At 39.5% G+C, this 27,972-nt stretch overlaps 1 protein-coding gene across 4 annotated transcripts; it reads left to right on the top strand.

Moving 5' to 3' along the window:
• Positions 1-412: 412 nt before the first annotated feature.
• Positions 413-27,970, top strand: LOC110953908 (apoptosis inducing factor mitochondria associated 3). Of its 4 annotated transcripts, none has more exons than XM_022198142.2 (21): positions 413-930; positions 4,812-5,002; positions 10,295-10,508; positions 14,118-14,227; positions 14,309-14,418; positions 14,519-14,563; positions 14,651-14,747; positions 14,867-14,979; positions 15,417-15,503; positions 15,668-15,759; positions 15,842-15,972; positions 20,857-20,972; positions 21,222-21,293; positions 22,806-22,869; positions 24,099-24,175; positions 24,268-24,385; positions 24,496-24,594; positions 24,800-24,875; positions 25,017-25,121; positions 26,582-26,598; positions 26,733-27,970. In XM_022198142.2, the coding sequence occupies exons 2-21, from the start codon at positions 4,972-4,974 to the stop codon at positions 26,753-26,755; spliced, it is 1,797 nt and encodes a 598-aa protein (XP_022053834.1). In that variant the 5' UTR covers positions 413-930; positions 4,812-4,971; the 3' UTR covers positions 26,756-27,970. The 4 variants fall into 4 exon arrangements, with proteins under 4 accessions (XP_022053834.1, XP_022053842.1, XP_022053818.1 ...); XM_022198150.2 differs by having other exon boundaries at positions 10,331-10,508; positions 26,582-26,602; XM_022198126.2 differs by having other exon boundaries at positions 414-930; positions 26,582-26,602.
• Positions 27,971-27,972: the final 2 nt, after the last annotated feature.

Consider the following 27,972-nt stretch of genomic DNA (forward strand, 5'->3'; position numbering starts at 1 on the left):
TTATCAGGTGAATGACCTTGTCCCAGCAGCTACTTAAAGGGGAGGCACAGTTCCTACCACAGTGGAAATATCTCAGAGGCTCATTTCTATAAGATTTAGTATACCTTTTTAATCCTGTTCCAACCTACCCCCTCTGACTGACACTGGGATTTACTGCAACAACTGCACTTTCACTCCTTCTCCCTCTGCTGCACACACTGCAAGAAGTGCAGCACACAGTGAGAGCTGTTGCAGCTTTATTATCTGTGTCCTGGTGGTCAGTAGAAACACAAGAAGTGCTACACTGGTATGTTTTAACAATAGCTGACACCCTTGCAGCAGCAGCAGCAGCACAATGCATGCACTTTAAGCATGCAGTGCAATAAGTGGGCAGTGAGCAGGCAGTGCAGCAAGTCTTTGATCAGGTTTAACTGGCAAGTCAGGTCTCTGACATCTGAAGGCTGAAAGGGTCTGCACAGAAAAGCAAGCAGCCCCCCCTAGTAGAGAGGGAGAGAGAGAGGAGGGGGAACGGTGAGCATTCATGCTGTGTTAGCATCCCCTCAGCAACTCCATCAATACTGCATACAGCTGAGGAGCTGGCAAAGGTCCTCCGTGCTGCATTTTCAGCCTCGGCCAGCGAAAGAGAGCAACTCCCACGGCCGGTCGGCGGAGTGTTGCTGCTGGAGGGGGGCTCTCCGAGGGGCAGAGCGCACAAAGACACGCAGCAACACAACAATCACACACACTCTGAGTCTGTGCTGCATCAGGAGGCAGCAGAGGAGAGCGCAGGAGGACACCGAGGGACGCACAAGCTGGGAATACTCCGGAGAAGAGAGTCGATCCCGGTGAGGGACAGCACCGTCAGGACTCTAATATGCTGCCGAGATCCGCAGGGGGAAGCTGAGCTCCGGGGAGTTTGACAGGATCAGTGCACCTGCTCCATGCACACTGGTAAGAAGAGGGTTTATTACTTATTGAAATCAGGGTGATGTCAGTACTGTTAGTCACTTTTTATTTGTATAATGTGTTTACGTGATGCTGTGTGTGTGATCAGAGTTATGCCCCCAAGTAGGATTTTGCCTGCATTGGTGCACTGTGGTCACACACTGTACTTTTGAGGAAGTTGTTGGCTCTCTGGCACCAGCAGCACTGTGGTGCAGTTTATTAACTCAAATCACAATTAAAAAACAAGATAAAACAAAAAAAGCCAGATCTGATCACTTCTGCTACACACATATGAAATCATATTATAGTCACATCCGCCAATAACAGTAAAATGAGATCTCAAATTATATCATTTAATTCTCATTTTTTCAACAACTGTGTGTGTGTGTGCATGTGTGAGTGTGTGTGCGTGTGTGTGCGTGCGTGCTGAGAAACTGGTCAGCAGCAGATTTGTTATATGGAAGCACAGCTCCTCTGTAGGGTGTACACCCCTCTGTAGACCTCATTTCTAGTTTTCCGTGACATCATGGAGAGGTTAACGCTCAAAGCAGCAGCAAAATGACCTGATAAACTCACCGGTGCCATTGTTAACCAGCTTCAAAGACACATGCAACATACAGGGCTTTGGCTCAACCTGAAAAGGCGTTAGACATTAAGCCACTCAAAACAGCGCTGAATGACGCTGTAGTCTTTGTTTTCTGGAGCCACGTGGCATTTACAGCATGCACTTTGAATTGCTTCTAAAGCTTAGCTATGACCCTTGTAATCTGGTAGAAATATGGTTCACAATTCAGATGTTATATTCCATTTTTGTTAGTTTTGTGTCTGACATTTGAAATATACTCAGTCTACAGTCTACTGGAGTCACATTGAGCTGTTGTCGATTCACATTTTCCCTGAAACTCAGCTACAAGCAAATAATACTGCACACAAACTTGGACAAGAATGATGTGAATGAACCTGCTCACAGAGTATGACCGTGACTCACACACATTAGAGCTTCTTAATGGGGATTGTTGTAACTGTAATCCACTTTTTTTCTGTTTAATAGTGAAAGACACGTAGGCAGTGGAGTAAGTACAAGTCAGACAAAAGCCCTCTTGGCATTTCAGGGAGCATCCTGTTGTAGTTTAGCATTCATCTAACTTCAGACAGGACTTCTTCACTCCTGTCTTCTTCTGCTCAATCACAATGAGAATCGCAGAAATGCCAAAAAAGACCACAGATGAAAGCTGTCAGTTGCAGTTAAGGTTTCAGTAACAGCCTGGTGAGGGAACACATTTGCTCAACAGCTGGTTTACGCAATCGCAGGACGATTCCCCGGGCTTATCTTGTATTTCACAAACCAGGAGAACTCGTCGACTGTGAGGGAAAGAGGTGTGGTCAAATATTAAGCGTTGTGAGCTCTTGTTCTTTTATCAGCTGAGGATCAGAGAGCCCTAATCGTTAACTACAGGCTAACTTGTCTGGATACCTGCTAAGTAAGTGTTTGAATAAACCAGAAACCACCAGGTTGGGTTGTTACCAGGTGATTAAACCACTGAACAGCAGATCTTTTATTCAGGTCCTAAAAAGTACTAGGAAATATCCACTTTATTACTGGATGTTGCAGCATCTGTGCCTCTGATGCTGATGTTTACTGGTGATGATTAAAAAAAAAAGGAACTCTTTTTTTGCGTTGGGTTCATCTCTGTACCACAAAACCATCACTGGTTTGCTGACAGTTGAGTCCAATTCCACTTTGTCCATCAACATTCCTGCATTTCTTTCACTCACATTATAGATCGGTCTCATGCATTTTGCTAATTCTCCCCTCTAACATTCCAGTAACAGGTATTATGTTTGTAGGGAAGTGAGTGAAACTGACAGCTTGTTTGCAAGCAGGATTATTAGCCCTGCTTGGGGACAGGCCCAACAGTGAGCGAGCAGGATCTGCGTCATATGTTGTGAGGACCAAATCTGCTTAACCTACTTTAGTTTTGCACAAAATATCTTGGGGTTTGCTGGAACTCCAGTATGGCAGCTCTTTGCCATCCAATTTGTCGTTCATCAAACTTTCAGTGGTGACAAATTATTCAGGGGGCAACATGTGAGAGACAAGTTTCCACAGTAAGAGAACTGATTTGATATATTGATTTCTGTATTTTAGTAATAAGAAATCTGGATGAACAGTGCAGGAATACAACAAGAGGCTTCTCTGCTTCTCTACTTGAGGGAAATTCTCACGTTGAAGAACCAAAAATCATCACTGGGTGTAAATCATCTTTTGACAATAATTATTCACTTGACATTACTTCCAACAACAACTTGTTTGGTAAATTTTGTCTCAAAGAAACACAGATGAAAGAAGCAATCAGATATTTTAGTTTGGTAAAAGCAACAAAACAACAATCTAAAAACATTCCATTACAAGTGAAAGAGCACTATTCAAAATTTGCCAAAAATAAAAGTATTGAAATATTGACAGCAAAATGGAGATTGTGATGCATGAATATGTTCATGTTTTGCTGTTGTATTTGGTCATTTTAGCTATTTTAGATGCAAATCAGACAGTTTAGTTCTGTTTTTAACCAAAGGTTTGGGGTACCTGAAAGGAACACTGGATCTAAAGGATCTAAAGAGATGTGAGATGATTTATAAGGAAGGAAAGTGGAAAAAAGAAACATCTTTGGACACCTATTTGTGTAGTTCACTGTTACTGAAATGAAACCAAGTGAGACGTTTGGGGTGAAATCTGGAAATACTGAGATCTGAGACAGAATCAAGAAGCTACAACTGCACACATTTTTTTTGTAAAAGATCACAAGGCAAAAGAGTGAAACTGACAGTTTTTTCTGACCTCATCATCTGTTTTTCTCCACCTAAAATCTTGCTCTTTACAGTGACCAAAACTATAGCACCTAAATAAAACCAGTGAAGTAAAAAGTTCAACACGATCCTCTGAGATGTATAAAATGAATAAAGTACAAGTAACCTTTAAATTAAACTTAAGTGTAATACTGAAATAGTTATTTTTATTTTCATCCCGTGCAAAGAAATAAATAGTTTCGACAGAGCAGTTCGGTCTTAGCTGCAGTGTTGTGTCCAGTTAGAGGAGATCTTTCCATTTCTCATTTGTTCTCTGGAACTTTTTCTAAGCAGCGCTCCATTCACCACTGAACACTTTTTTTTTTTTTCTGAAGTTCAAGGACATTAAGCTGTGCTCAGAATATCAAGCAGTCCTTTTGCTTGTACCTCAAAAGGATAATTTGGTGATGGATTGCACCATGTTGAGTGATACACCTGCCATCCTGTGTAGAGATTCATAGCAGCCAGAGCTCTGGGAGTAACTAGCTACAGTATGTGTGGGCAAAATACCAGAGCTGGCAGAAATGTGAAGGCAATGTGGCAACAAAACAAGGGGGATTTTGAAACTCAAGGGGCCCCTGCTTCCCTTTAAAGCACAGTGTGACGAGAAAGTTAATAGGTGTCAGAGTGCTGTTAATATTTAACAGTTTCCCATGCAATATGCATGAACAAAGGTAACAATTTGTGTGGAAATGTTCCTAATTAACACGATTGCTTCCTTTTTACAAGCACTAACATGTTACATAAGCATAAAAGAAGAAGTTCTATTTGCTCTCCTCAGACTAAGACTTAATGGAGGTCCCAGGATCATAAAAACATCTGGAAACAAAGGAGAAACAAGTGTTTTGGAAGTCTCAAAGACAGAATTGTGAAAGAAAAAAATGTAAAACTTCAGATGAAATTTGTCAAAAAGCCAACAAATGATAATTGTCTAATAAATCTGATTCAAGTCTGAATATTTTCAGATATATTGACAGTTCATCCTGTTATTAGACTTCATCAATATCGTGCATGTGTTGTTGCTCCCTCTGTCCATGCAGATTATGTGGAGGAGCTGATGTATGCGATGGCCAGCTTGGACCTGCAGGTTCTCATACCTCCAGTTCTGCCTTACTGTTTCCTACCAACCAAGCGGCCCAGTCCGAGGATCTGACCGCGCCTCCCCTCCCTCCCTGGGTGTCCCTCAATCCTGGGCCCACCATGGGAGGATGCTTCTCCAAACCCAAACCAGGTAACACACGTCTTCCTCACTGAAGTTTCAATTAATTCATACACTAAACCTAGCCTAGCCGCGCTAGACCCATGCTCTGAAGACGCAAGGGTCTAGGCACGCTTGATAGGGAGGGAGGCGGGCTAAAAGGTTGTCTATCAAATCGCTCTGCAGCAATTGGGTAGGTATACAACCAATCAGCGCAACGAATAGGCTCCTAGAGCGCCAGAAATCAGAGGATGCGGTAGTTCAGTGAAGCCTTATTTATACAGTCAATGGGTGAAGCTCAAGTATATTACAGACATGTTAACAAAAAGATTATTCAGAGTCGGTGCTAATGGAGCTCAACGACTGTTGTCGTTTTTGTTGTCGACCCTGGCAGACAATTAAATTCGTTGCCGTGGGTTGTCTAGCGCGGCTAGGCTAACACTAAACAAGAACGACGACTATTTAGTTAGTTGAAGAAAACCACATTTTTACACTAGTGTCATCTACAAGAGAAGGACAAAGTGAGAGGAACATCTAGCATCCTTATTTCAATACAACAGTGTGAAATTATTGTTGAAAAGGGGTTACACCTATGATTACTTGTTTTTTTGCGGTATTGTTGACATGGACTGCCTGACATTGTAAGGTGTTTATGTTATTTTGTCCACCCCTATACATGATGTCTTCCTGTTAGTATTTCTAGTAAGACTGAACAAAGTTGAAATGTCACAATATTAATAAGGATAGTTTTTATCCATGTATATCACTATGCAAGAATGTCTCTACTTGGCACAATTTTTTTTTAAATGCAAAAAAAAAATAGGCAACTGGTATTCCACAAATACTGTAAAATAACAGAAAATAATAATTTTAGACTGTATTTTGTGTATAGATAGATAGATAGATAGATATTATTTTGTGTTATGTAACATCAAATATAAATTTACATTCCATTTTTGGAAATGTTATTGATATATTTATGCATTTCCAAAAATCTAAAAGTTCTGTAAAATCACAGATTTGTTTTTTTACAGTGTAGGCTAATTAAATCAGTGTTTGCATCATTTAGCTGTGTTCCACTTTTATGTATCATGCAACCAAACTGTTTGACATTATTACATAAAAAATTTTAATTAACTCACGTTGTTTGTCAAAAATGCAACAAGTAGCAAAATTATAGCATTATTGTACAGCATCACATATATGTTTGTAGATTAAAAGTGAATGCTGTAACATAAGGAAATTGCAAAGGGCTTCTGTGTAGTTTGAAAATGTGTCCTTTTTGTGCATATTTTCTGCATGTGGGTGTGTTTTATAGAATCACATTGGTCGCTTTGTTGTGGGATTGTTGTAAGGATTAGCCTCAGAAAAACGTTATGCCACGATCATACAAAAACATGCAGTCATACAGTTCTTTTTATGCGGTGAAAATGGAAAAAAAATGGTTTTATGAAATATATTTAGAGACAACTTGGTCTATAGCTATAATTTTGCTCATAATTTTGAAAGCAGCTGCCTCCAAATCCTGTTATGAATGTCCTCTCAGCCGCCTCTGTCTGCAGTATAGTGGTTTGTGTGGGAGGAATTGAAAAGCTCTCTGTGGCATCTTTGGTCAAGAGGATTACATACTGAGACAAGAATATCAAACATTTACAGCATATATGTATCCATTTCACTGAGATATATGCTCCACTGTATTATTGCATGTGCTAATAACAAACACTGACCTTTCTGTTCAGCTATATGGACACACAAAAGGTTGAAGATCGAATAATCTGTTCATTGCGTCACGTGCAGATAAAGTGAGAACACGAGACAGTAGTTGTATGTAAATAATGGAGCAGAGGCTGCTGACTGTCAGACCTCTGAACACTAATCTTTCAGAGCATCACCTCCAGCTACTAACACTCAGTGACAAATCAGAGTTAACAGGAACATCTGTTGAAACAGTTTTTTCACACAGTGGGAGCAGTTTAACCCTCCTGTTGTCTTCATTTACAGTCACCAAAAAACATTGTTTCCTTGTCTGAAAAAATCCAAAAATTTAGCAAAAAATTCCCCAAATTTCTGAAAATTTGCAAAACCTTCAGGAGAAAATTCCAGTAATTCTTTAAAAGTTTCCCTTAAAAGTTTTATTTTAAAAAAAAATTGTCCAAATTTGGCAAGAAAATTCTTGTAAATATTTTCTAAAAATGAGTAAAAAATTTCAGAAAATACCTAAAAATATCTAAAGTGAAGACATATGTATCATATTTATCAGTAAAGCTTCAAATATTTTCTTTAAGAACATTCCAGTGAAATTTGCTGGATTTTGGTTGATTGTTATGTGAATGTTCTTAAGAAATATTTTTAACATTTCTTTTTTTCCACCAAAAAATGTTCAAAGATTTCCCAAAAATATTCAAAATGTGGACATCAGAAGTTTCACTGTGAAAGTATATATTTTTTCCCCACATTTTTAAACTTTAAACCGGGCCAATTTTGACCCACAGGACAACATGAGAGTTACGAGCCTCTTTTTGTTTCACATTAAGGAACCTGAGCATAAGCATGAACTAGAATCGGTAGCATTGACTGAAAGTTAATATTCACTTCTATCCTGTGACAGCGAAAGCTTGTTTATTTTAAAAATCACAGAAACTGCACAATTCATTGCATAATCACATACTGTGTGGGTTTATTATAACTGCTGGAGGAGCACAATAAATAATCTCGACTCCTCTGAAAATTTGGCAAAGCTCACCTAAAAGCGAATCATGATCACATCTCGCGAAGAAAGGGTTAAAAATACATCCTCAAAAATCAATTCTCAAACATGATTAACCCCCTCCACTCTCCATGTCCTTGTTTTGTGGCCGGTATCTGTTATAAAAACACCACTGCTGCCGTTTTTCAAAGGTTTTGAGTGTGATGATGATGCAGCATTTTGTTGTGCTTCGAATTTGATAAAGTTGCAGTTGAGAATTTTTAGAACAGGGTCAATAATGTCAGTGTTTGCTGACTCATTGTTGTAAGGCTGTTTATAAGGCTGTTAGTTACTCTCTGATTATAGTTTTAATGAAGCTTTTCACATTTCAGTCCAGTCTGGTGATAAGGATGATCTTGGACTGATTTATTACCAAATCAGTCCAAGTGTCTCCTATCCATTCAGACCCCGGGGTTGTTCATTCTGGCCTCTCAGTTTTGCAGCTGTTACTCACTAAATTTGGGGATGTTATTGCAGGTGGACGTTTTGAAAAATAGCCTACGGCTTAAGGGGTTAAAGACAATAATTGCACTTCAAACAATATTTGGCAATCTTACAAAAGATTTTTTGGACAGACTTTAAAAGAAATGTAAATTATATATGAGGCTGTGAAGTGAGGTCACAAGAACATGCAGAAGCTCAAAGTGGAGCAGAACAGCTGAATCAAGGTATTTATCCATGTCCATACCCACAAATGTATCTTAGAAAATTATTACATGAGGTGTTTATTTTGTTTTGCGAAAGCCAAGAGGATTCCCTTTAGGCAGACTTGTTTAATGCATTTTTTTTTTTTAGTCTTTGTACAACTTAGACTTGAGAGGTCATTACAGAGCACTTCAGCGCTCTATGCTTTACAGACGCATTAGTGGTCTAAAACCATATTTTACATTACATTTTAAGTTATCCAACTTGATGGCTCAGAAGAATCAGCTTGGCTACATGTTTAGTGTGAATATATTCAACATTAAAATACTCAGTTTAAGTCCTCAGGGATCCAGCAACAACAAAAAAGTCCTGGATGCAGGTCCGAGGTCACCTATAGGTTGAAATCAGTCAGTCTTAAAGCATTCGATCAGGAAGGATAGAAGTAATATCCTTATTTTTCTGTGAAAATATAAAAGTATAGTATTCTGACACTTGTCTGAAGTGCAAATGAAGACAAATCTCACCCTAAATGTGTAAGTGGGAGCAAATTGGCTCCCTGACAAGATGTATGAGGGAGGGAGAGCTTTAAAGACGTGGCACGCTGCCTCCTTCATTTGCATAGAAATGTGAAAAGATACAGAAAGCTGAAATGACACCTAAGGGTCTAAATGTCCCTTGCTTTCTCTCAAGTGTATACAACGTCTGTTAAAGCTCTAAACGCTGGAAAAGATCAAATTAAAAGCATCCCAGAAATTACTTTGATCTGATTTCAAACCAAATGACTGCTGATCAAATGAAGCACCAGTGTGGTGATTTCCCATTTAGCCTCAGACATTACAGCTGCATCTGGAGATTCTCTTCGGCGGTGGAAAGCTTTCTCTTTCCTTTCTCCTGCAATTGCACTCACTATTATGATTTTCCATTGATTTTAATTAAGACTTGCTCAGCAGGAGAAAATTCCAGGCAGATTACTGTGTAAGAACCGGATGATCAGCACATTTTTCCAGCCGAACAGATAAAGCCTGCTGCAGTGAAAAGGGAGTTACACAACCATTTTTCTTAATGTTCACAAATATACAGCCAACAGCGGTGCATCATGTGCCATCGAAGAAACCTAAACATATGCAAAATTCGCAGATTAATGTACGTCACTTTGTTGTGATCTGTTTTCTTTAGTGTTTGTTCAGGAAAGCAGCAAAACTGAAACTATACACAAAATACTTTAAATGAGGTGTTTGCTGCTGGACTTTACATCTTTTAAGGCAGCATTTTAAAGCATTGCTATCCTGATAGTTTTATTGAGAGAAGACAGTTTCTGCTGTCACTCTGTTTTTATGACTTTTTAATGCCATCTTTACTGGTAAAACTAATGCAAATAACAGCCTTTATGTGCATTTGTCACTGCTCAGCGGGAACACTTTGGTGCTTTGCATGACTGATTTTCCTGCTAGATGACAGGAGTTTTGTGTTTTAATAGTATTTTTTAAATCTGCATTTATATTGAATGCAGAACAAATTAATCAGAGTTACGCATTAGAAGGAAAACAAAAAAAGACAAAGAGGAAAAGAAACAAGACAAGTTTGCCCTCCCACACTTGTCCCTTCACCTGCTTCCTGCTTTCATTTGTTTCAGTTGTGGAGATGTCAGACTCAATTTGTCCCAAAGTTGCAGACGTCTCTCCTTGCTGAAAGGCAAATTACTCCTCCAAAGCAGCAGAGACAGATAGAATTCAAAGATCAGAGACCAGGCTTAGAGGAATGATGGTACAGTCTACTGGTGATTGGTAGTGTTAATAATCTGCCAATATTACTTAAAGAGATTTCTATCTCTCTCTTACTGCTGAGGTGGTTCAGTGAAAGTGCCAAACCTAAGTGATTGCACTGTGTGTGTTCAGTTGTGCATTGTCTAAATGGGACATGTCTGTGTTGTGCAGTTGAAGTTAAAGTGGAACTCTCTCTCCTGGAAAAAGAAAAAGAGGTGGATGGGCTGTCGCCTAATGGCAAAGCGAGTCCCTTTGCTGAATGCAGACCTAATGGGGCTCTGGGACACGGCTCTGACGACGACTCCACGCCGCTCCCCCTCTACCACAAACCACGAGACTACGTGGAGGCCTCCGTGTGTCACGTTAAAGATCTGGAAAACGGACAGTAAGAAAATTAAACTTTTTTTTCCTTCTCTCACTAAGACCTACACACATAGAAACTGAGGTATAAACACAGCTGTGTGTTACAGATGCACAAACATTTGTAATTTTTGAAACATATTAGAGAGAAATGAAGCTCAAAAATCTATGAAGATTGGGGCAGTTCATGCAACAATACTGTAAAAACAAGTTTTCCCTATTTGGCTCACTGGAGACACATCAGGACCAGTGTGTCTGACAGCTAATAAGTAAGAAGACACTGCAAAAATATATGCAGGAATTTAAAAACGGTGTCAGAAATATGCAGTTTGTCCTGCAGAGAGCATTGACAAATATATCTCAAAGCTTTAAAATGTCCCACAAGCTAAATCAAAGATAAAGTCAACAGCAAGCTGATATGACAATTATGAATTGGTGATAAACACTAAAAGCTACAATAACCGCAGCAACAATGCGCAACATCTATGTGCTGTTTGCCACCATGCTGGTCATATCAGACAATGGAAAATAAATCACATTCAGTACCATGTGATTGAATGCGTTTTATTTCAAATTAACTCAAGTTTTATTTTGTTAGAGGACGATTCTGTTTGGGACTGCACAGTGAAGTAGCGGTTAGCACTTTCGCCTTGCAGCGAGAAGATCCCTGGTTCGTGTCCCGGCTTTTCCGGGATCTTTCTGCATGGAGTTTGCATGTTCTCCCTGTGCATGCGTGGGTTTTCTCCGGGCACTCCGGCTTCCTCCCATAGTCCAAAAATATGCTGAGGTTAATTGATTATTCTAAATTGCCCGTAGGTGTGAATGCGAGCGTGATTGTTTGTCTGTATATGTAGCCTTGCAACAGACTGTCCAGGGTGTCCCCTGCCTTTGCCCGAGTCAGCTGGGATAGACTCCAGCCCTCTGCGACCCTAATGAGGATTAAGCGATGTATAGATGATGGATGGATGGAAGATGATTTTTTTTTTCCCTTTTTGTCAAAAGTTTCATTCTCTTGCTCCACTGGTCTCTATTCTTTAACTAGAAGGAAAAAGGAGAAAGAAAATCCTCACTGTACTCTATGATATATACTACCAGTCAAAAGTTTGGACATACCTTCTCATTCAATGTTTTTCTTTACTTTTACTACTTTCTACATTGTAGATACATACTGATGACATCAAAGCTATGAAACAAGATATATGGAATTACACTCAACAAAAATATAAACGCAACACTTTTGTTTTTGCTCCCATTTTTTATGAGATGAACTAAAAGATCTAAAACTTTTTCATACACAATATCACCATTTCTCTCAAATATTGTTCAAAAATCTGTCTAAATCTGTGATAGTGAGCACTTCTCCTTTGCTGAGATAATCCATCCCACCTCACAGGTGTGCCATATCAAGATGCTGATTAGACACCATGATTAGTGCACAGGTGTGCCTTAGACTGCCCACAATAAAAGGCCACTCTGAAAGGTGCAGTTTTATCACACAGCACAATGCCACAGATGTGGCAAGATTTGAGGGAGCGTGCAATTGGCATGCTGACAGCAGGAATGTCAACCAGAGCTGTTGCTTGCGTATTGAATGTTCATTTCTCTACTATAAGCCGTCTCCAAAGGCGTTTCAGAGAATTTGGCAGTACATCCAACCAGCCTCACAACCCCAGACCACGTGTAACCACACCAGCCCAGGACCTCCACATCCAGCATGTTCACCTCCAAGATGGTCTGAGACCAGCCACTCAGACAGCTGCTGAAACAATCGGTTTGCATAACCAAAGAATTTCTGCACAAACTGTCAGAAACCGTCTCAGGGAAGCTCATCTGCATGCTCGTCGTCCTCATCGGGGTCTCGACCTGACTCCAGTTCGTCGTCGTAACCGACTTGAGTGGGCAAATGCTCACATTCGATGGCGTCTGGCACGTTGGAGAGGTGTTCTCTTCACGGATGAATCCCGGTTTACACTGTTCAGGGCAGATGGCAGACAGCGTGTGTGGGTGAGTGGTTTTCTGATGTCAATGTTGTGGATGGAGTGGCCCATGCTGGCGGTGGGGTTATGGTATGGGCAGGCGTCTGTTATGGATGAAGAACACAGGTGCATTTTATTGATGGCATTTTGAATGCACAGAGATACCGTGACGAGATCCTGAGGCACATTGTTGTGCCATACATCCAAGAACATCGCCCCATGTTGCAAGGATCTGTACCCAATTCTTGGAAGCTGAAAACGTCCCAGTTCTTGAATGGCCAGCATACTCACCGTATATGTCACCCATTGAGCATGTTTTGGATGCTCTGGATCGGCGTATACGACAGCGTGTACCAGTTCCCGCCAATATCCAGCAACTTTGCACAGCCATTGAAGAGGAGTGGACACCCCCCAATAAAACAAAACTGCACATTTCAGAGTGGCCTTTTATTGTGGGCAGTCTAAGACACACCTGCGCACTAATCATGGTGTCTAATCAATATCTTGATATGGCACACCTGTGAGGTGGGATGGATTATCTCAGCAAAGGAGAAGTGCTCACTATCACAGATTTAGACAGATTTGTGAACAATATTTGAGAGAAATTGTGATATTGTGTATGTGGAAAAAGTTTTAGATCTTTGAGTTAATTTCATAAAAAATGGGAGCAAAAACAAAAGTGTTGCATTTATATTTTTGTTGAGTATGTAGCAAACCATCAGTTGTGAAATAATTTCAAATGTGTTTTCTATTTTAGATTCTTCAAAGTAGCCACCTTTTGCTTTGATTACTGCTTTGCACACTCTTGACATTCTCTCCATGAGCTTTATGAGATAGTCACCTGAAATGGTTTTCAGTTCACAGGTGTCCCTCGTCTAAGTTAACTTGTAGAATTTCTTGCCTTCTTAATGGGGTTGGGACCATCAGCTGTGTTGTGCAGAAGTCAGGTTGGTAAAAAGTTGACGGCCCTATTTGACAACTGTTACAATCCATATTATGGCAAGAACCAATCAGCTAAGTAGAGAAACAACAGTCCATCATTACTTTAAGAACTGAAGGCCAGTCAGTCTGGAAAATTGCAAAAACTCTGAATGTATTTTCCAAGTGCAGTCACAAAAACCATCGTGCACTGCCAGGAAACTGGCTCACACGAGGACCATCCAAGGAAAGTGTCCAAACTTTTGACTGGTAGTGTGTCATTTCACAATCCAAACCTGATCTGCAACAAAATTTACAGTTCTTCTTTTGCCCATGCCCCATTTCTCCACCAACTGTCATGTAAATCAGCCTGAAAGTTTTTGCACAATACTGCTGATAGACAGACAGCACTGACATCACAGTCAGCTCCCTGACTCACAATTTAAAAGAAAGTGACAACAAAATGTAATTAGTCCTTCCTTTGCCCATTATTCCACCTCTTCTCGAGTTTCATGACTTTCGTTGTGGAAGATCTTGTGTTCGTGTTGGCAAATGGCATTCATCCAGAAGACATGATGACTTGCATGATTGTCATTTTAGTGAATTTGTCTTAACTGCATCTTTACATTAGCTGTAGCTCAGATAGACTGGTTCCCCTGCTAAACCACAGTAAGAATTTTCATTTGTCTTTTTGTATTATTTACCTATGCACACCCACCCTTTTGTTTTTGTTTTGACAGGATGCGAGAGGTTGACTTGGGAAGTGGCAGAGCTTTGTTGATCAAAGAACACGGGGAGTTTTCAGCCATGGGCCACAAGTGTCCACACTACGGAGCACCTCTGGTCAAAGGTGAGGGATCTGTTCTTTCAGTTAGATTTTTTGTATATTACAAGAAATATTGGACCTGTTTGTCATTTTCTGTCATTTCAGGTGTGCTGTCTAAAGGGCATGTGCGCTGTCCATGGCATGGCGCCTGTTTCAACATTGCAACAGGAGACATCGAAGACTTCCCCGGTCTGGACAGCCTACCTACTTTCCAGGTGACCTTCCCCGCTGGTGCTGTCTCTTAACACATTCCCTGCCTTATGTCTCTAAGCACCATCAAAAAGTGTACACATCGCTCATGTCTGTTTGCTCCAGGTCAGAGTTGAAAAGGACAAGGTGATCATTCGCGCAAACAAGCAGGTAACAAGAAAAAGAATGTGGAGAATTTGTGCAAGAAAGTAAAGGGGCCATCTGATTGATCCAAGACCTTTCTGCAAACACTTCCAGGCTCTTCAGTCACAGAAAAGGTCAAAGCCCATGGCCCGATGTTCAGCAGTCATTAACTCCAGCTCAGGCTTCAGCCACGTTCTCATCATCGGCTCAGGTTAGTGTGTTATTGTCGCTCTTCTTTTATTTTGGCCTGTGTGTTGATTTATTTCACAGCTGATCTTTAAATCTCACTTTAAAAGACATGTTCCTCTATTTTGGTGAATCTGTCTGCAGGTCCTGCAGGTCTGGTGTGTGCAGAGACTCTGAGGCAGGAGGGCTTCACCGACCGCATCGTCATGTGCACCATGGACAGACACCCTCCGTATGACAGGCCTAAACTGAGTAAGGTTTGTACACAGACCCCGAACACATGCACTGAGACAGAAGTCACTTTGCCAAAAAAGTTACATAACTGACTGCAGAGGTGCAGACTTGGTCAGTGGCGCGAAAACTGGAGCTCTTTGGGGAACAGCTATTCACCTGTCAGCAGCCAAGAAAATGGCTTGTGCAGAAGTAAATGAACCACAAAGGATGTTCGCTTACTCTGACAAGGAAAGCTTGATGAATTTGTTTCCATCGTGATCATAGAAAATTATGAAGTTGGTACACATAAAATGCCAGATTCATTCTTATAGTTACAAATTCCAGAGTTGAGAATAATTTCTGTTGGAATCTGAAGACTGTAATCTTAAGAATGTGTTTTGCACAAGAGGGAGCGTAACTGTTTTTGGATCGAGGTGTTCCTATTGTATTTTTGACTGAGCGCTAACTTGCTAACCCTTAGTCCTTAGACAGCACGGCAGAGCAGCTGAGATTGCGCTCCATGGAGTTCCTGCAGGACCACGACATTGAACTGCTCACCGAGAAAGAGGTGAGGTGGTGACCTGTGAGGGGAAGATTGATCGATAATGGTTAATGACATGCTGAGTAGTGGTAGTAGTTTAATGATGTATTACACCAAAAACAGATTTTGATTCCTTCTTCAAAAATGTGCACATCTTTTAAGTCTGTTGAAGTCTGCAGTGTTTGTTTCAGGTGGTGGCGATAGATGTGAAAACACGATCTGTGACTTTTGAAGATGGCTTGAGGATGGAGTACAGGAAACTCTTTATTGCTACAGGAAGCAAGTAAGGAAACATTTATATTTAAGCAGCTGAAATTACAAATAAATAAACTGACATCTGATTGTTTCCATTTACTGCTTGAAAGACCAAAACCGATGAACTACAAGGGCAAAGACGTCACAAATGTGTTTAACATCCGGACGCCTGAGGATGCAAACAGCATAGCAAGGCTAGCCAACAACAAGAATGCTGTGATCGTGGGAACTTCATTTGTTGGTGAGAAGAAAAAAAAACAACACATTTCTAAATACAATCTGCTGATCATGTGTAGTGGACTGGTGGTTAGCATGTTTGTCTTGCAGCTAGAAGATCCCTGGTTTGCATCCCTGAATTCTTCTTTCGGTATGGAGTTTGCATGTTCTCCTTGGGCATGCGTGGGTTTTCTCCAAGTTCTCCGGCTTCCTCCCACAGCCCAAAAACAGGCTGAGGTTAATTGGTAACTCTAAATTGCCCGTAGGTGTGAATGTGAGTGTGATCGTTTGTCTGTGTAGCTCTGACAGACTGAAAATCTGTCCAGGGTGTCCCCTGCCTTCACTCTAAGTCAGCTGGGATAGACTCCAGCCCCCCTGTGACCCTCATGAGGATTGAGCGATGTATAGTGAAGTGTAAACTAAGTTACAAATCAGGCGCGAGTCTATGACTTGACGGTGTTCAAACGTCTAAAAAGTTTCCTTAAAGATCTTCAAAAAAAACACCAAGAGAAGTCAGCATTCGGAGGGCAGCAGGATTTATTTGTCAAAAAATCCAGTAGTTCTTAGCAGTGATTAACACTCCAAGAAGAAGTGAAGATACTGAGCTGTGCACCATCTTTGATGCTATGAGTGTTATTCATTATTCCACACCTATAGGGCGCATGATAAGAGGGACAGTTTTGACACCATTATACTTTTCTCAATCTATTGGTGAGATCATGATGTCAGATTATCATATTTCACTCTAGATCTCACTTTACAGAAGACATGCGCTTTAAGTTATCATTAGGTCATCTTTTACAGACACATTTCCAGATGTTCAGGTTTTTTTGCTCCTCATCTCACCCTTATTTCATGATAGATTTCATGCATACTATTCTAATATATGTTAAGTTATAATTCCTTAAGTTTACACCCTAATGTTTTGAGTACATATGTTTTACTTCTGGTCTTGAGTCTAATAGCATTTGCCATAATTATATCATCTCTTATTTTTAGCACATCGCACCCAAAAAATACTACACTGCAGTAGATGATTGTTGGATGAATGATTTGTGCTGATTAAGTTGGGTGACCAGTTATGGAAAATGAAAGCAAATGTAACATGTACACACGGCAAGAATATTTATTTTAAGATTTACAATTTAGAGGTAGGCTAGTTCAAAAGATCTGGTTCAGCTTTCAGAGGTGGTAGTGCAATAATAAAACAGTGAAGCAGGGATTCAAGGTTGGTGTTGGTAACATATATTGAAGTGAATTTGACATACAAAACAAACATAAGCAGAAAACCCAAATATTTACAGTCTGCAGACATATTGTATAAGTGCACTTGAGTTGAACATTTACAAAATGATAACCAAAAGAAAACAATAGCAGCTCGGCCCACAACGGGGAAACCAATTTGGTGACTGATCACACACACAGACGGGTTTAGTAGTGCACAGTTCGGTCTGGACAGTTTGTTCAGTTCGTTCAGACTTGACAATTTAAAGAGTCCTTGAGTGTCCGACGCAAGAGTCGGACATTGTCTTCATTGTCTATAGACCTTGAATGTGCGCGCGAGTGTGTGTGAGTAAGCGTGGGGGTGGATTAAGGCTGCCACAGCCTCCTACCAGTACCAGCAGAAGGAGTAGACTGAGGTTCTTTGACTCCAGGCAACTTAGTTCTTCATCTGGTGGTTACCCCAAAGGATGCAAGGGGACCTGGCCTGTATTATACACTCAACAAAAATATAAACGCAACACTTTTGTTTTTGCTCCCATTTTTTATGAGATGAACTAAAAGATCTAAAACTTTTTCCACATACACACAATATCACCATTTCTCTCAAATATTGTTCACAAATCTGTCTAAATCTGTGATAGTGAGCACTTCTCCTTTGCTGAGATAATCCATCCCACCTCACAGGTGTGCCATATCAAGATGCTGATTAGACACCATGATTAGTGCACAGGTGTGCCTTAGACTGCCCACAATAAAAGACCACTCTGAAATGTGCAGTTTTATCACACAGTATGCCACAGATGTGGCAAGATTTGAGGGAGCGTGCAATTGGCATGCTGACAGCAGGAATGTCAACCAGAGCTGTTGCTTGCGTATTGAATGTTCATTTCTCTACTATAAGCCGTCTCCAAAGGCGTTTAGTACATCCAACCAGCCTCACAACCGCAGACCACGTGTAACCACACCAGCCCAGGACCTCCACATCCAGCATGTTCACCTCCAAGATGGTCTGAGACCAGCCACTCAGACAGCTGCTGAAACAATGGGTTTGCATAACCAAAGAATTTCTGCACAAACGGTCAGAAACCGTCTCAGGGAAGCTCATCTGCATGCTCGTCGTCCTCATCGGGGTCTCGACCTGACTCCAGTTCGTCGTCGTAACCGACTTGAGTGAGCGAATGCTCACATTTGATGGCGTCTGGCACGTTGGAGAGGTGTTCTCTTCACGGATGAATCCTGGTTTACACTGTTCAGGGCAGATGACAGACAGTGTGTGTGGGTGAGCGGTTTTCTGATGTCAATGTTGTGGATGGAGTGGCCCATGCTGGCGGTGGGCTTATGGTATGGGCAGGCGTCTGTTATGGACGAAGAACACAGGTGCATTTTATTGATGGCATTTTGAATGCACGGAGACACCGTGACAAGATCCTGAGGCCCATTGTTGTGCCATACATCCAAGAACATCACCTCATGTTGCAGCAGGATAATGCACGGCCCCATGTTGCAAGGATCTGTACACAATTCTTGGAAGCTGAAAACGTTCCAGTTCTTGCATGGCCAGCATACTCACCGGACATTTCACCCATTGAGCATGTTTTGGATGCTATGGATCGGCGTATACGACAGCGTGTACCAGTTCCCACCAATATCCAGCAACTTCGCACAGCCATTGAAGAGGAGTGGACGACACCCCCCCAATAAAACAAAACTGCACCTTTCAGAGTGTCCTTTTATTGTGGGCAGTCTAAGACACACCTGCGCACTAATCATGGTGTCTAATCAGCATCTTGATATGGCACACCTGTGAGGTGGGATGGATTATCTCAGCAAAGGAGAAGTGCTCACTATCACAGATTTAGACAGATTTGTGAACAATATTTGAGAGAAATGGTGATATTGTGTATGTGGAAAAAGTTTCAGATCTTTAAGTTCATTTAATAAAAAATGGGAGTAAAAACAAAAGTGTTGCGTTTATATTTTTGTTGAGTGTATATAAACAGGACCATATATCAGAATTGATCATTAACACTAGCTAGTTCATATTCATGGAACTGAAGTTATTGTCATTACTTCCAATAATTCACTATCTTCTTGTGTACACAGTGTAGAGCAATCAATAATTCATTCCATAAATCAATTCATCCCATATGCAATAATAGAATAAATAAAAGTTCACAAAATATTCCCTCTCCAATATATCACACTGGATTAAATACATTGGGAAAAGACAATACAGATAAAGTGCAAATTAAATCAATTGACCAATATTTATGTCAAAATATCATTAATACTGGAATACCCTTTAATGTAGAGAACAACTGTATTAGAGTGGCCTATTGGCACAGAACCCACTCAAAATAGTGAAGGAGAGTGCTACATTAGCATGTCAAAGCCTAGGTGCTACGTAGCCAGTCCATAGGAGTACATGGGTTTGACATGCTAATGCTAAGCGAGTTAGCCCAAACAACAAACAAACATGACGGACAAAGGGGCTCAGCAATTCCCTTGACAATCCCGACATACCCAGCGACCCAACGGCTTCTACTCCCGCGGTAGACGAGGACTAAAGGAATCTAACCATCAGATGAGTATTCTGATGAGTTAGAAAGGTTATTTTAATGGAAATAAGCGCAACTGACCTGTGGCAGCCATCCAGTGTGGTTCCCCGGGGAAGGGGAACCAGCACCAAGTAGCTTAAGAGAAGCAGCACAGGCTGAGCGAGCAACGTGATTGGTCGGCTACAGTAACACGAGAGCAAAGGTGAGGACATAACGGTCACACGACTAGAACGACGTATAAGTGACCATAAACAAATATTTTATTTGTGTATTTTATTTTAATCGGATCTTCTATTAATATCGTCCTAATTTAAACCTAATTCTTCTACTCAGTGATGAATAACTTACATTATTTATTTGTTTTATATTGGTTTTATAATGTGCATTTTCCAACCACTTTATTAGATGCACCTGTGAAATTTAATTCACTCCAATAGAACTGTTTTGTCATAAATCCTACTTTGACAAAGTGTCGACTTTTCTCATTTTATGTTGACTTTGCAAGTGTAAGAACTGTCCACTTACAGAAACTTATTTATTAAAGTAATATACCATCTTTCAATATTTTAACCACCACCCACTATGACCTCAATAATAAATGTAAAGTAGAATTGCTACCTATTTGACAAGTGCAATAAAAATTGAAAATGTAGAAGCTTCATAAAAGTAGAATTTATGGCAGAGCTGCTGTATTTGATTGTTAGATTTCCTTGGTGTGTCTATTAAAGTGGTCAGTGATTATGCTTACAAAGACTGAGATGAATAAAGAGAAATTAGAAGAAACAAATAGAAACGACACAAAACCACACTGCAACATTGGAGAAATTTGTAAAATCATTCCAAAACACATATCAGAAGTTGGGTGATCACCTGCGATTCTGTAGCCTTTTATAATATTCTAAGATCTAAGAAAGCTCTCTTTTTTGGGGGTTTATTTTTATTTTATTCTTGCATATAGGGATAAAATTGACAGATTTTTAGTTAAGCCACTCATTAATCACTCGTTTTCTTGTTCTCCACTCTATTATTCACGGTTTTGCTGTTTTTTTTTTGTCCACCATCTGTATGGTTCTGCATTAAATACCGTATATGTTAACAGTGCTGTGCTGTGTTTGCTGTGTTGGCAGGAATGGAGGTGGCTGCAGCTCTAACTGACAAGGCCCACTCAGTCTCTGTCATCGGGATCGAGTCCGTCCCCTTTAAAAAAGCTCTCGGGGAGAAAGTAGGGAAAGCCATAATGAAGGTAGAGAAGCACTCCTGGGAAATCAAGCTTTTCAGAACATGAAGCACCTCCACAGCACTATCATCAGCATTCTACCTGAGAGGAAACTATTAGTTAAAATGCAAATCATGTTTCTCTGGTCGATACTGCAGCAGGAAGGGCAGCGTAAATCTTCTCATTAGCAGTGATAGATCATGCAGGCATGTGGAAATTCACCTCCGTCGAGGCTGTTTTCATGTAATTACTGTGACTGTTGCTTTGTCTTTGCAGCTCTTCGAGGTGAACAGGGTGAAGTTCTACATGCTGAATGAGGTGTCAGAGATGATTGGCCATCATGGACAGGTATTCAGAAAGTGAGAGAAACAGCATGACATGATGCTCGGATGCACCTTCCTCTCTTGTTCAATATGTGGTGAAAGTTAGTTTAAAAACAAGATCATCAGACAAAATTTAAGATAGGACTGTGTCACTTTTAATACCACTAAAAATTTGGTTTCATAGTATTATACAGGTCAATATATAATTGCGGGACTTCTTGTATCATAGTTGACATTTTTTCTGTTTTCAGGCCTAAAATCAACTTGGCCGCCTATAACCAAACACCACATGGCATTTTTAGAGAAAGATTCTTCTAAATATTATAGACACAATTTAGTTAAATTGAAATTAAAAGTTACTTATACAGATGTTGTAGTAAACCTGTTGACATGCGATAAATCCACATTTGACTCAAACACTGCTTTATATTAAATAACTCAGAAAGCCTTGAAGTCTTGCCAGACTTTTCTTCAGGAGGAAATGACATCATGAGGAGCAGGTCATGTGATCTGGAATTAACACACTTCCTTGAGAGGTGTTTTTGTTATGGCTAACTTAGTTGAAGTGATTTCTCAGACACAGATGCAATTTGTTATTTTCCATATAAAATTTGATTTATTGCCAAAAAAGGAATATCTGTCATGATTATCTTAGCTTAATAAAACGAACACCATTAAAACCATTTTTGAATAAGTTCATTTTATTATTGTTTAACTAATTAGAAGGTGATTGTTGTTCAATTCTGACGGTTATTTAGTTGACATTTTAGTGATATCCAGTCATTTTTTATTAATAAGTGATTGTTTCCATAATAAATAATTATGGAACTTGTGAAGACATGATCATAATGAACATAAAAAAAACTTTTTTTTTTTTACTTTTGAAAAAAATGAATGCAAGATATATCCCATGGCTTTCAAAAGTCCCTCAATTATATTTTGACACATACATAACATGAACTTACTGAGTAACTACACTTATATTTGATAAGAAATATCCCACATTTATTAATTACTTTAACAGTCAAAACACTTGCTTCAGTGTGTGAACATGGTTTGATCAAACAGGCCTGTCAACAGAACCTCAAAAATGATTTCAAGATCTTATTTAGATGCTTCTTAATTCTTACGTCTATATTTGAAATCACTCTTTATTAGAATCTATTGCAGTACACACTTGACAGTTCACTCTACAGTAAGCAGTATATTAAACCTTCATATGAGTCAACTTATCTCTATGTGTGGCCGAAGTAAAAGTCAGTTTACATGATACAAACACCACAGTTTGTTTCCATTATTGGAATTTCAGAAGGGACTATATAGTGCACAACATAGTAAAAATGATGTAAACTGTAAATGGTTGTAACTGGAAGAAAATTGTGTTTTTACTGTATATACAACCCCATAAATAAAGGAAGAAGTAAAATGAACAATAACTTTTCAGGGCTTTGAAGAATAATCTCCATTTTGTGATGAAGGCGTTAATGTATCAATATAAAAACTAATGTCTGAATATTTTGTTTTTCCTGTTGCACAGCTGAAAGAAGTTGTACTGAAGAGTGGAAAAGTCCTGCGGGCAGATGTGTGTGTCATTGGAGCAGGTGATTTCAAAAATATATCTTCAGTATCTGCTAGTTGTTAAAATTACTTTAAAATTACATTTAATGACTTTAAAATGTGTTTTTAAGCAGCTTTATATTTAATTCTCTGAAACCTGATGGGTTTGAACAGTATCACACAAATTACAACATTCATCAGAGTCAGAAAATGCAATAAAAACAAGAATGAATATTAGGATTTCCAACTTTCCAATGGTCCTTGAACTAATTGTGTGTGATATATGGGGTGAAAAAAAATCAAATCCAAGGATAAAACAATGTTTCATCAAAATGCCTCTTTAAAGAAATTGCCTAAAACAAACCATTTGCTCTGACCAGATGCTGCAAAAATTCAGTTCTATTCTTCTGAACAATGAAGGGAATACGTAGTGATGGAGCTGTGACCATCTGTCACAAGACAAAAATTCAGACACTTTGGTTGAACTAGACTGAATTGCAGGCAGCATTGTTTACATAGAGCAGGGAGGAGACAGGTATGTACCGAATTAAAAATGTAAGTAAAATATCTATACGATATACAGCCACCATTTGTTTCAGTATTGGTAACACCTGTGGGCCCTCCATTTAGCATTTTTGTAAAATAAAAACACAAATTGAACTTTCTTTTCCTTTTTTTTGGTTACGAGTTCTGGCATTATAACTATGTCGAAGTTATAGTGCCATAAATGGAGAGATGTCAATATGACTTACTTTTGTTGTTCTCCAGTAAAACAAATTTAGAAGTTAGGTACTGACACACAACAGCCTATAAGACAATGTTTAGGTTGTTGCATGCAGGCCAAATTATGTAAAATGTGACTGATGTATGACTGGACATGTTTTGACTGAGTGTTACACTTTTATTTCTACATTTTAATCAATAAGAAGATCTTTTTTTTTTTTTTTTTTGGGGGGGGGGGGGGGGGACTTAACTGAAGTGAGAGTCTAAGTGGTTTCTTTTGTATTACAGTCCAGAATAGTTTCTTACTGTCTTGTGTCAAACAATGCACCTTTTGTCTGTTTTTATAGAGAAAAAAAAATCCAAACAGTATTGATTAAATCTGCTCATTTTCGAGCTCTCTTTATTTCTAGTCGTGGTTGTGCTGTTTCCATAGCAGCACAGAACTTTATGTCGAGGTGAAAAATGAGCCCACAGTGAATGAAAAATGTGACAGGAGCAAAACACACCCAGAAACTTGTTGGGGTTCAGAAAGTTGTCTCTCCTCCTACAGGAAGCATTCCTGCAACAAGTTTCCTGAAACAGAGCGGCATCCACTTGGACTCTAAGGGCTTCATCACTGTGAACAAGGTACTTTTCAAAGCCAAAAGCTGGTGTGAAAATGTTTTCCCCTTTTCTTTTGTTGATTTCTCAATATTTGTTGCATTTAAACTTTCTCTTAGATGATGCAGACAAACGTGGATGGAGTCTTTGCTGGAGGAGATGTGGTGATGTTCCCTTTTCCTCCTCGCAACAATAAGAAGGTCAACATCCCTCATTGGCAGATGGCTCATGTTCATGGTGAGTGTGTTACAGCCTGATCCTGACTGCATTTAAAAGGCTGTTGCAGCTAATTGGGATGTGCTTAAAACACACATGTAAATGTTTTCTGTTTTCATCCTGACTGACAGGGAGGGTGGCAGCTCTCAGCATGATGGGCAGAGCCACTGATATCAAAACTGTGCCTTACTTCTGGTCAGCCATGTTTGGGAAGACCATACGCTATGCAGGTAATCAGGCCTGCATTAGCTTTAGCCTGAGATCTTATCAGTGTTACGAGGCAGACATGCTGTAAGAGATGATCAGAGGTCGAAAGTGGATGAAATGTGCTGTGAAGTTTTGTTACTATCCTGCCATCGAGCTGTAAAACTAATAATCCGCACCAAAGATTAAGATCTAAGCCTGAACTGAAATACATGTTTTCTGTTTGTGGAGGTTATGGTGATGGATTTGATGATGTCATTATACAAGGAGACCTGGATGAGCTGCGATTTGTAGCATTTTATACCAGGTAATGTTTATTTACTTTGAAAACTTGGTCTTCATATGTAATTCTACATATTTGTGAACTTATTTTAACCCTTTGTCCTGAGTGTTCATCTGATTTAACGATGGTTCCTTGTCATTGTTTCCTCCTCTGGTCCATCTATAGGAGTGAGGAGGTGGTTGCTGTTGCCAGCATGAACTATGATCCTATTGTATCCCGAGTGGCAGAGGTCTTAGGATCCGGAAAGACGATTAAGAAGCGAGATGTGGAGTAAGTCTACTTAAATCTGATCACTGTTACAATAGCTGTTATGTTCTGTAGGTCCCACCAGTTTTATGGTGAAGAAAAACATGACAAATGTTATCACTCTGACAGGAAGCACAATGAGTCGAGCAGCTTGTGACTTTTATCACATGAAAAGTACTATTCAGGACAAACAAGTTGGCTTATTGTGAAATCACTGCAGAGCAATACCAGCTGTTATTTTACATGCTAGATTTATACGGTAAAACTGTATTTGATGGCCCTGCGACAGACTGGCGACCTGTCCAGGGTGTCCCCTGCCTTCGCCCGAGTCAGCTGGGATAGACTCCAGCACCCCCCGCGACCCTAGTGAGGATAAAGCGGTGTATGGAGAATGGATGGATGGATGGATAGATGGATGGATGGATGGATGGATGGATGGATGGATGTATTTGATGGGTTACATATGATTTCATAATGATTTTCCAGAAAACTTAAATGATTTGGACTGCTTATATACAAGTTTTGAGACAGTATAGTAACAAGATAGGATGATTTATTTTTTAAAAAAAGCACAATTTTGCAGGAAATTGTGATTGAAAGCACAAAACTGCTGATAACACTTCATGTATGTCCTTACAGGTGAATATTAATAGGTTATAACTTCTAATACTTTCTAATGTTGTTGTAACAAATATTTATTTTTTGAAGCATTTAATAGTATTAAATAATTGGCATTAATGTATTTAAAAAATTTTTTGTCAAATTTCAAACTGATTTCTTCAATAAATCATCCAGAACAGACATATAAACAGTAGAGAGATTAAAAACAACTTGTACAGTACACAATTAATGATATTTAATTAGACACTTAACTAGGCAAGAGTAAAGTTTTTAAAAGAAAAGTGTTTTTTTTATGCATTTAAAACTCCCAAAGGGCTTTCAGGTTATTTCTCCAGGAATAATCTCACAGTCAGACCTACAGTGCCTCCACTGCTCCACAGAAACAGCTGGACCAACAACTCTTTGGTTCAAGGTCCACCTAGTATATCTCTTACAAAGGTTTCCACTGCAGGGCGTCAATAAAAATATAAAATAAATGATTATAAGTGCTTAATTTAGTAAACAAACACTATGAATAAATATAGCACAAAATAATACATTCATCCATTACCTAAACCTGCTTCATCCTGCAGAGGGTTGCAGATCACTGGATGTGCACTGAATCTAAGACTTTTGTTACTTTTCCTAATTGTAATAATTTTCCCTGTGATTGGTATTAATATTATTAATAGTATTATCAGTATTAATACAGTGCTATTAGTAACTGCTGGATCTGTAGCATAAATTGCAGTAATAGTAGTAGTGCTGAAATATTTTGTGATTGGATTTTACACATTTTCTCTGTATTTTTGTTGTAATGTAACGACAGCGTTCCTCATGTTTCTCGTGTCTTTCATTTCCATTAATGCACACAAAAATTGAAGGATGTTAGCACGACTTGGCAAGTATGGAAAAATAAGAACTTCTTCTCTTTTCTGTTCACACATTTAACCACTTGTAGGGAGCAACGTAACCTATGACACATTTGATAAATGTGTATCTGTGTGTGTCTAATTACTGGGTTTTGTGTTGCAGGACTGGAGACATTTCTTGGTTGATTGACAAAGGCTCTCAATAACTCCACAACCGAAGGTCCCAAAGGACAAAGTCCACTGGACACCTCAATACGGACACTTATGGTGCTGAGACACTGAGCAGCTAACCCAGTCTATTCACAAAGACACACACATGACCGTGTCTGTCTGAGACACACATAGCCTAGGACAACACTGCAACTTGCTTTTGTTCCTGAGAGACACTTAAACGTGACAAACGGAGCCATACACGGTCGGAAGACACTGAATCACTGTGTTGGCAGGTCTTTTGTTGACAATGTTGTCGTGTTTCACAACAAAGCAATATTGGATTCAGCCTCTGTGCTGCTGCAAGATGTATCTACCTGTACACTTTTGTTTATAAGAAGCCAGGGATGGGCATTGGCATTTTTTGTACAAATAACATTGTATATAGTTATAATCCTGAATGCACTGTAACAAAATAAGAACAAACAATTTCAGCTGAATAACAGACCTGGTTGTATGTTTGCATACAGACCTTAGATCTGCATGGTATAACTTACTACAATAGGAGTTTTTTAAAAAAAATTAAGCCCCAAAACCAGAGAAATTTCAATGTAGACGCATCAACAGACAACAGCTGAAATCTGCAACAAAACAAACAGCGTTGTGACTTCAGCAGAGCCCTGAATGCAGCTTTAACTGACTCACTAACACACATGCAGCTTTAATTTGTGATTCATTACAATTGTTAGAATGACCTCTTTGTATCGGTTGCCTTGCTAGTAGAGTGCACAAATTAAATTCTTATACTTTGATCTCACACTAGTGCTTGCACAATAGATTCATGTATTTTCTAACAGAGAGATATAAACTCCTCTAGACGAATGCAGTAGAAGCTTAAGGTTATTTTTGATAGCCGTCACCTCCATAGGGACTGATTATTTGTTACTAACTCAGGGAACTGAGGTTTGTGGCCTGGGCTTACTGGTCCTTTTGCAAGCGGAAATGAATATGTTGCTTTAATATTTCTCTCCCCGGTTATTGTAATTTCACTGGTACTCTCATTTTCATTCAGAAATGCTTGCAATGTGCTTCGGGGTATGATCACATCCTGTTGTGCTGAAGGTCCCAAAATACTTGAGCCCTGTCACAGAAGTCAACACAGCGATTTAAAACAGCATTGTTCTTCCTACAGAGAAGCCTGAAATGGCATTTTTATAACTAAACTTTGAAATAAAAGTCTTCCAACAGTAATT

This window comes from Acanthochromis polyacanthus, chromosome 7 (genome assembly GCF_021347895.1).
Source record: "Acanthochromis polyacanthus isolate Apoly-LR-REF ecotype Palm Island chromosome 7, KAUST_Apoly_ChrSc, whole genome shotgun sequence".
NCBI lineage: Eukaryota > Metazoa > Chordata > Actinopteri > Pomacentridae > Acanthochromis > Acanthochromis polyacanthus.

Excerpts from the sequence above, each read along its gene's own strand:
- LOC110953908 (XM_022198126.2), top strand. The coding sequence starts at position 4,972 with ATGGGAGGATGCTTCTCCAAACCCAAACCAG. Across the intron at positions 14,564-14,650 it reads TCATTCGCGCAAACAAGCAG|GCTCTTCAGTCACAGAAAAG; the intron begins GTAACAAGAAAA and ends AAACACTTCCAG. Across the intron at positions 24,876-25,016 it reads TTTGTAGCATTTTATACCAG|GAGTGAGGAGGTGGTTGCTG; the intron begins GTAATGTTTATT and ends GTCCATCTATAG.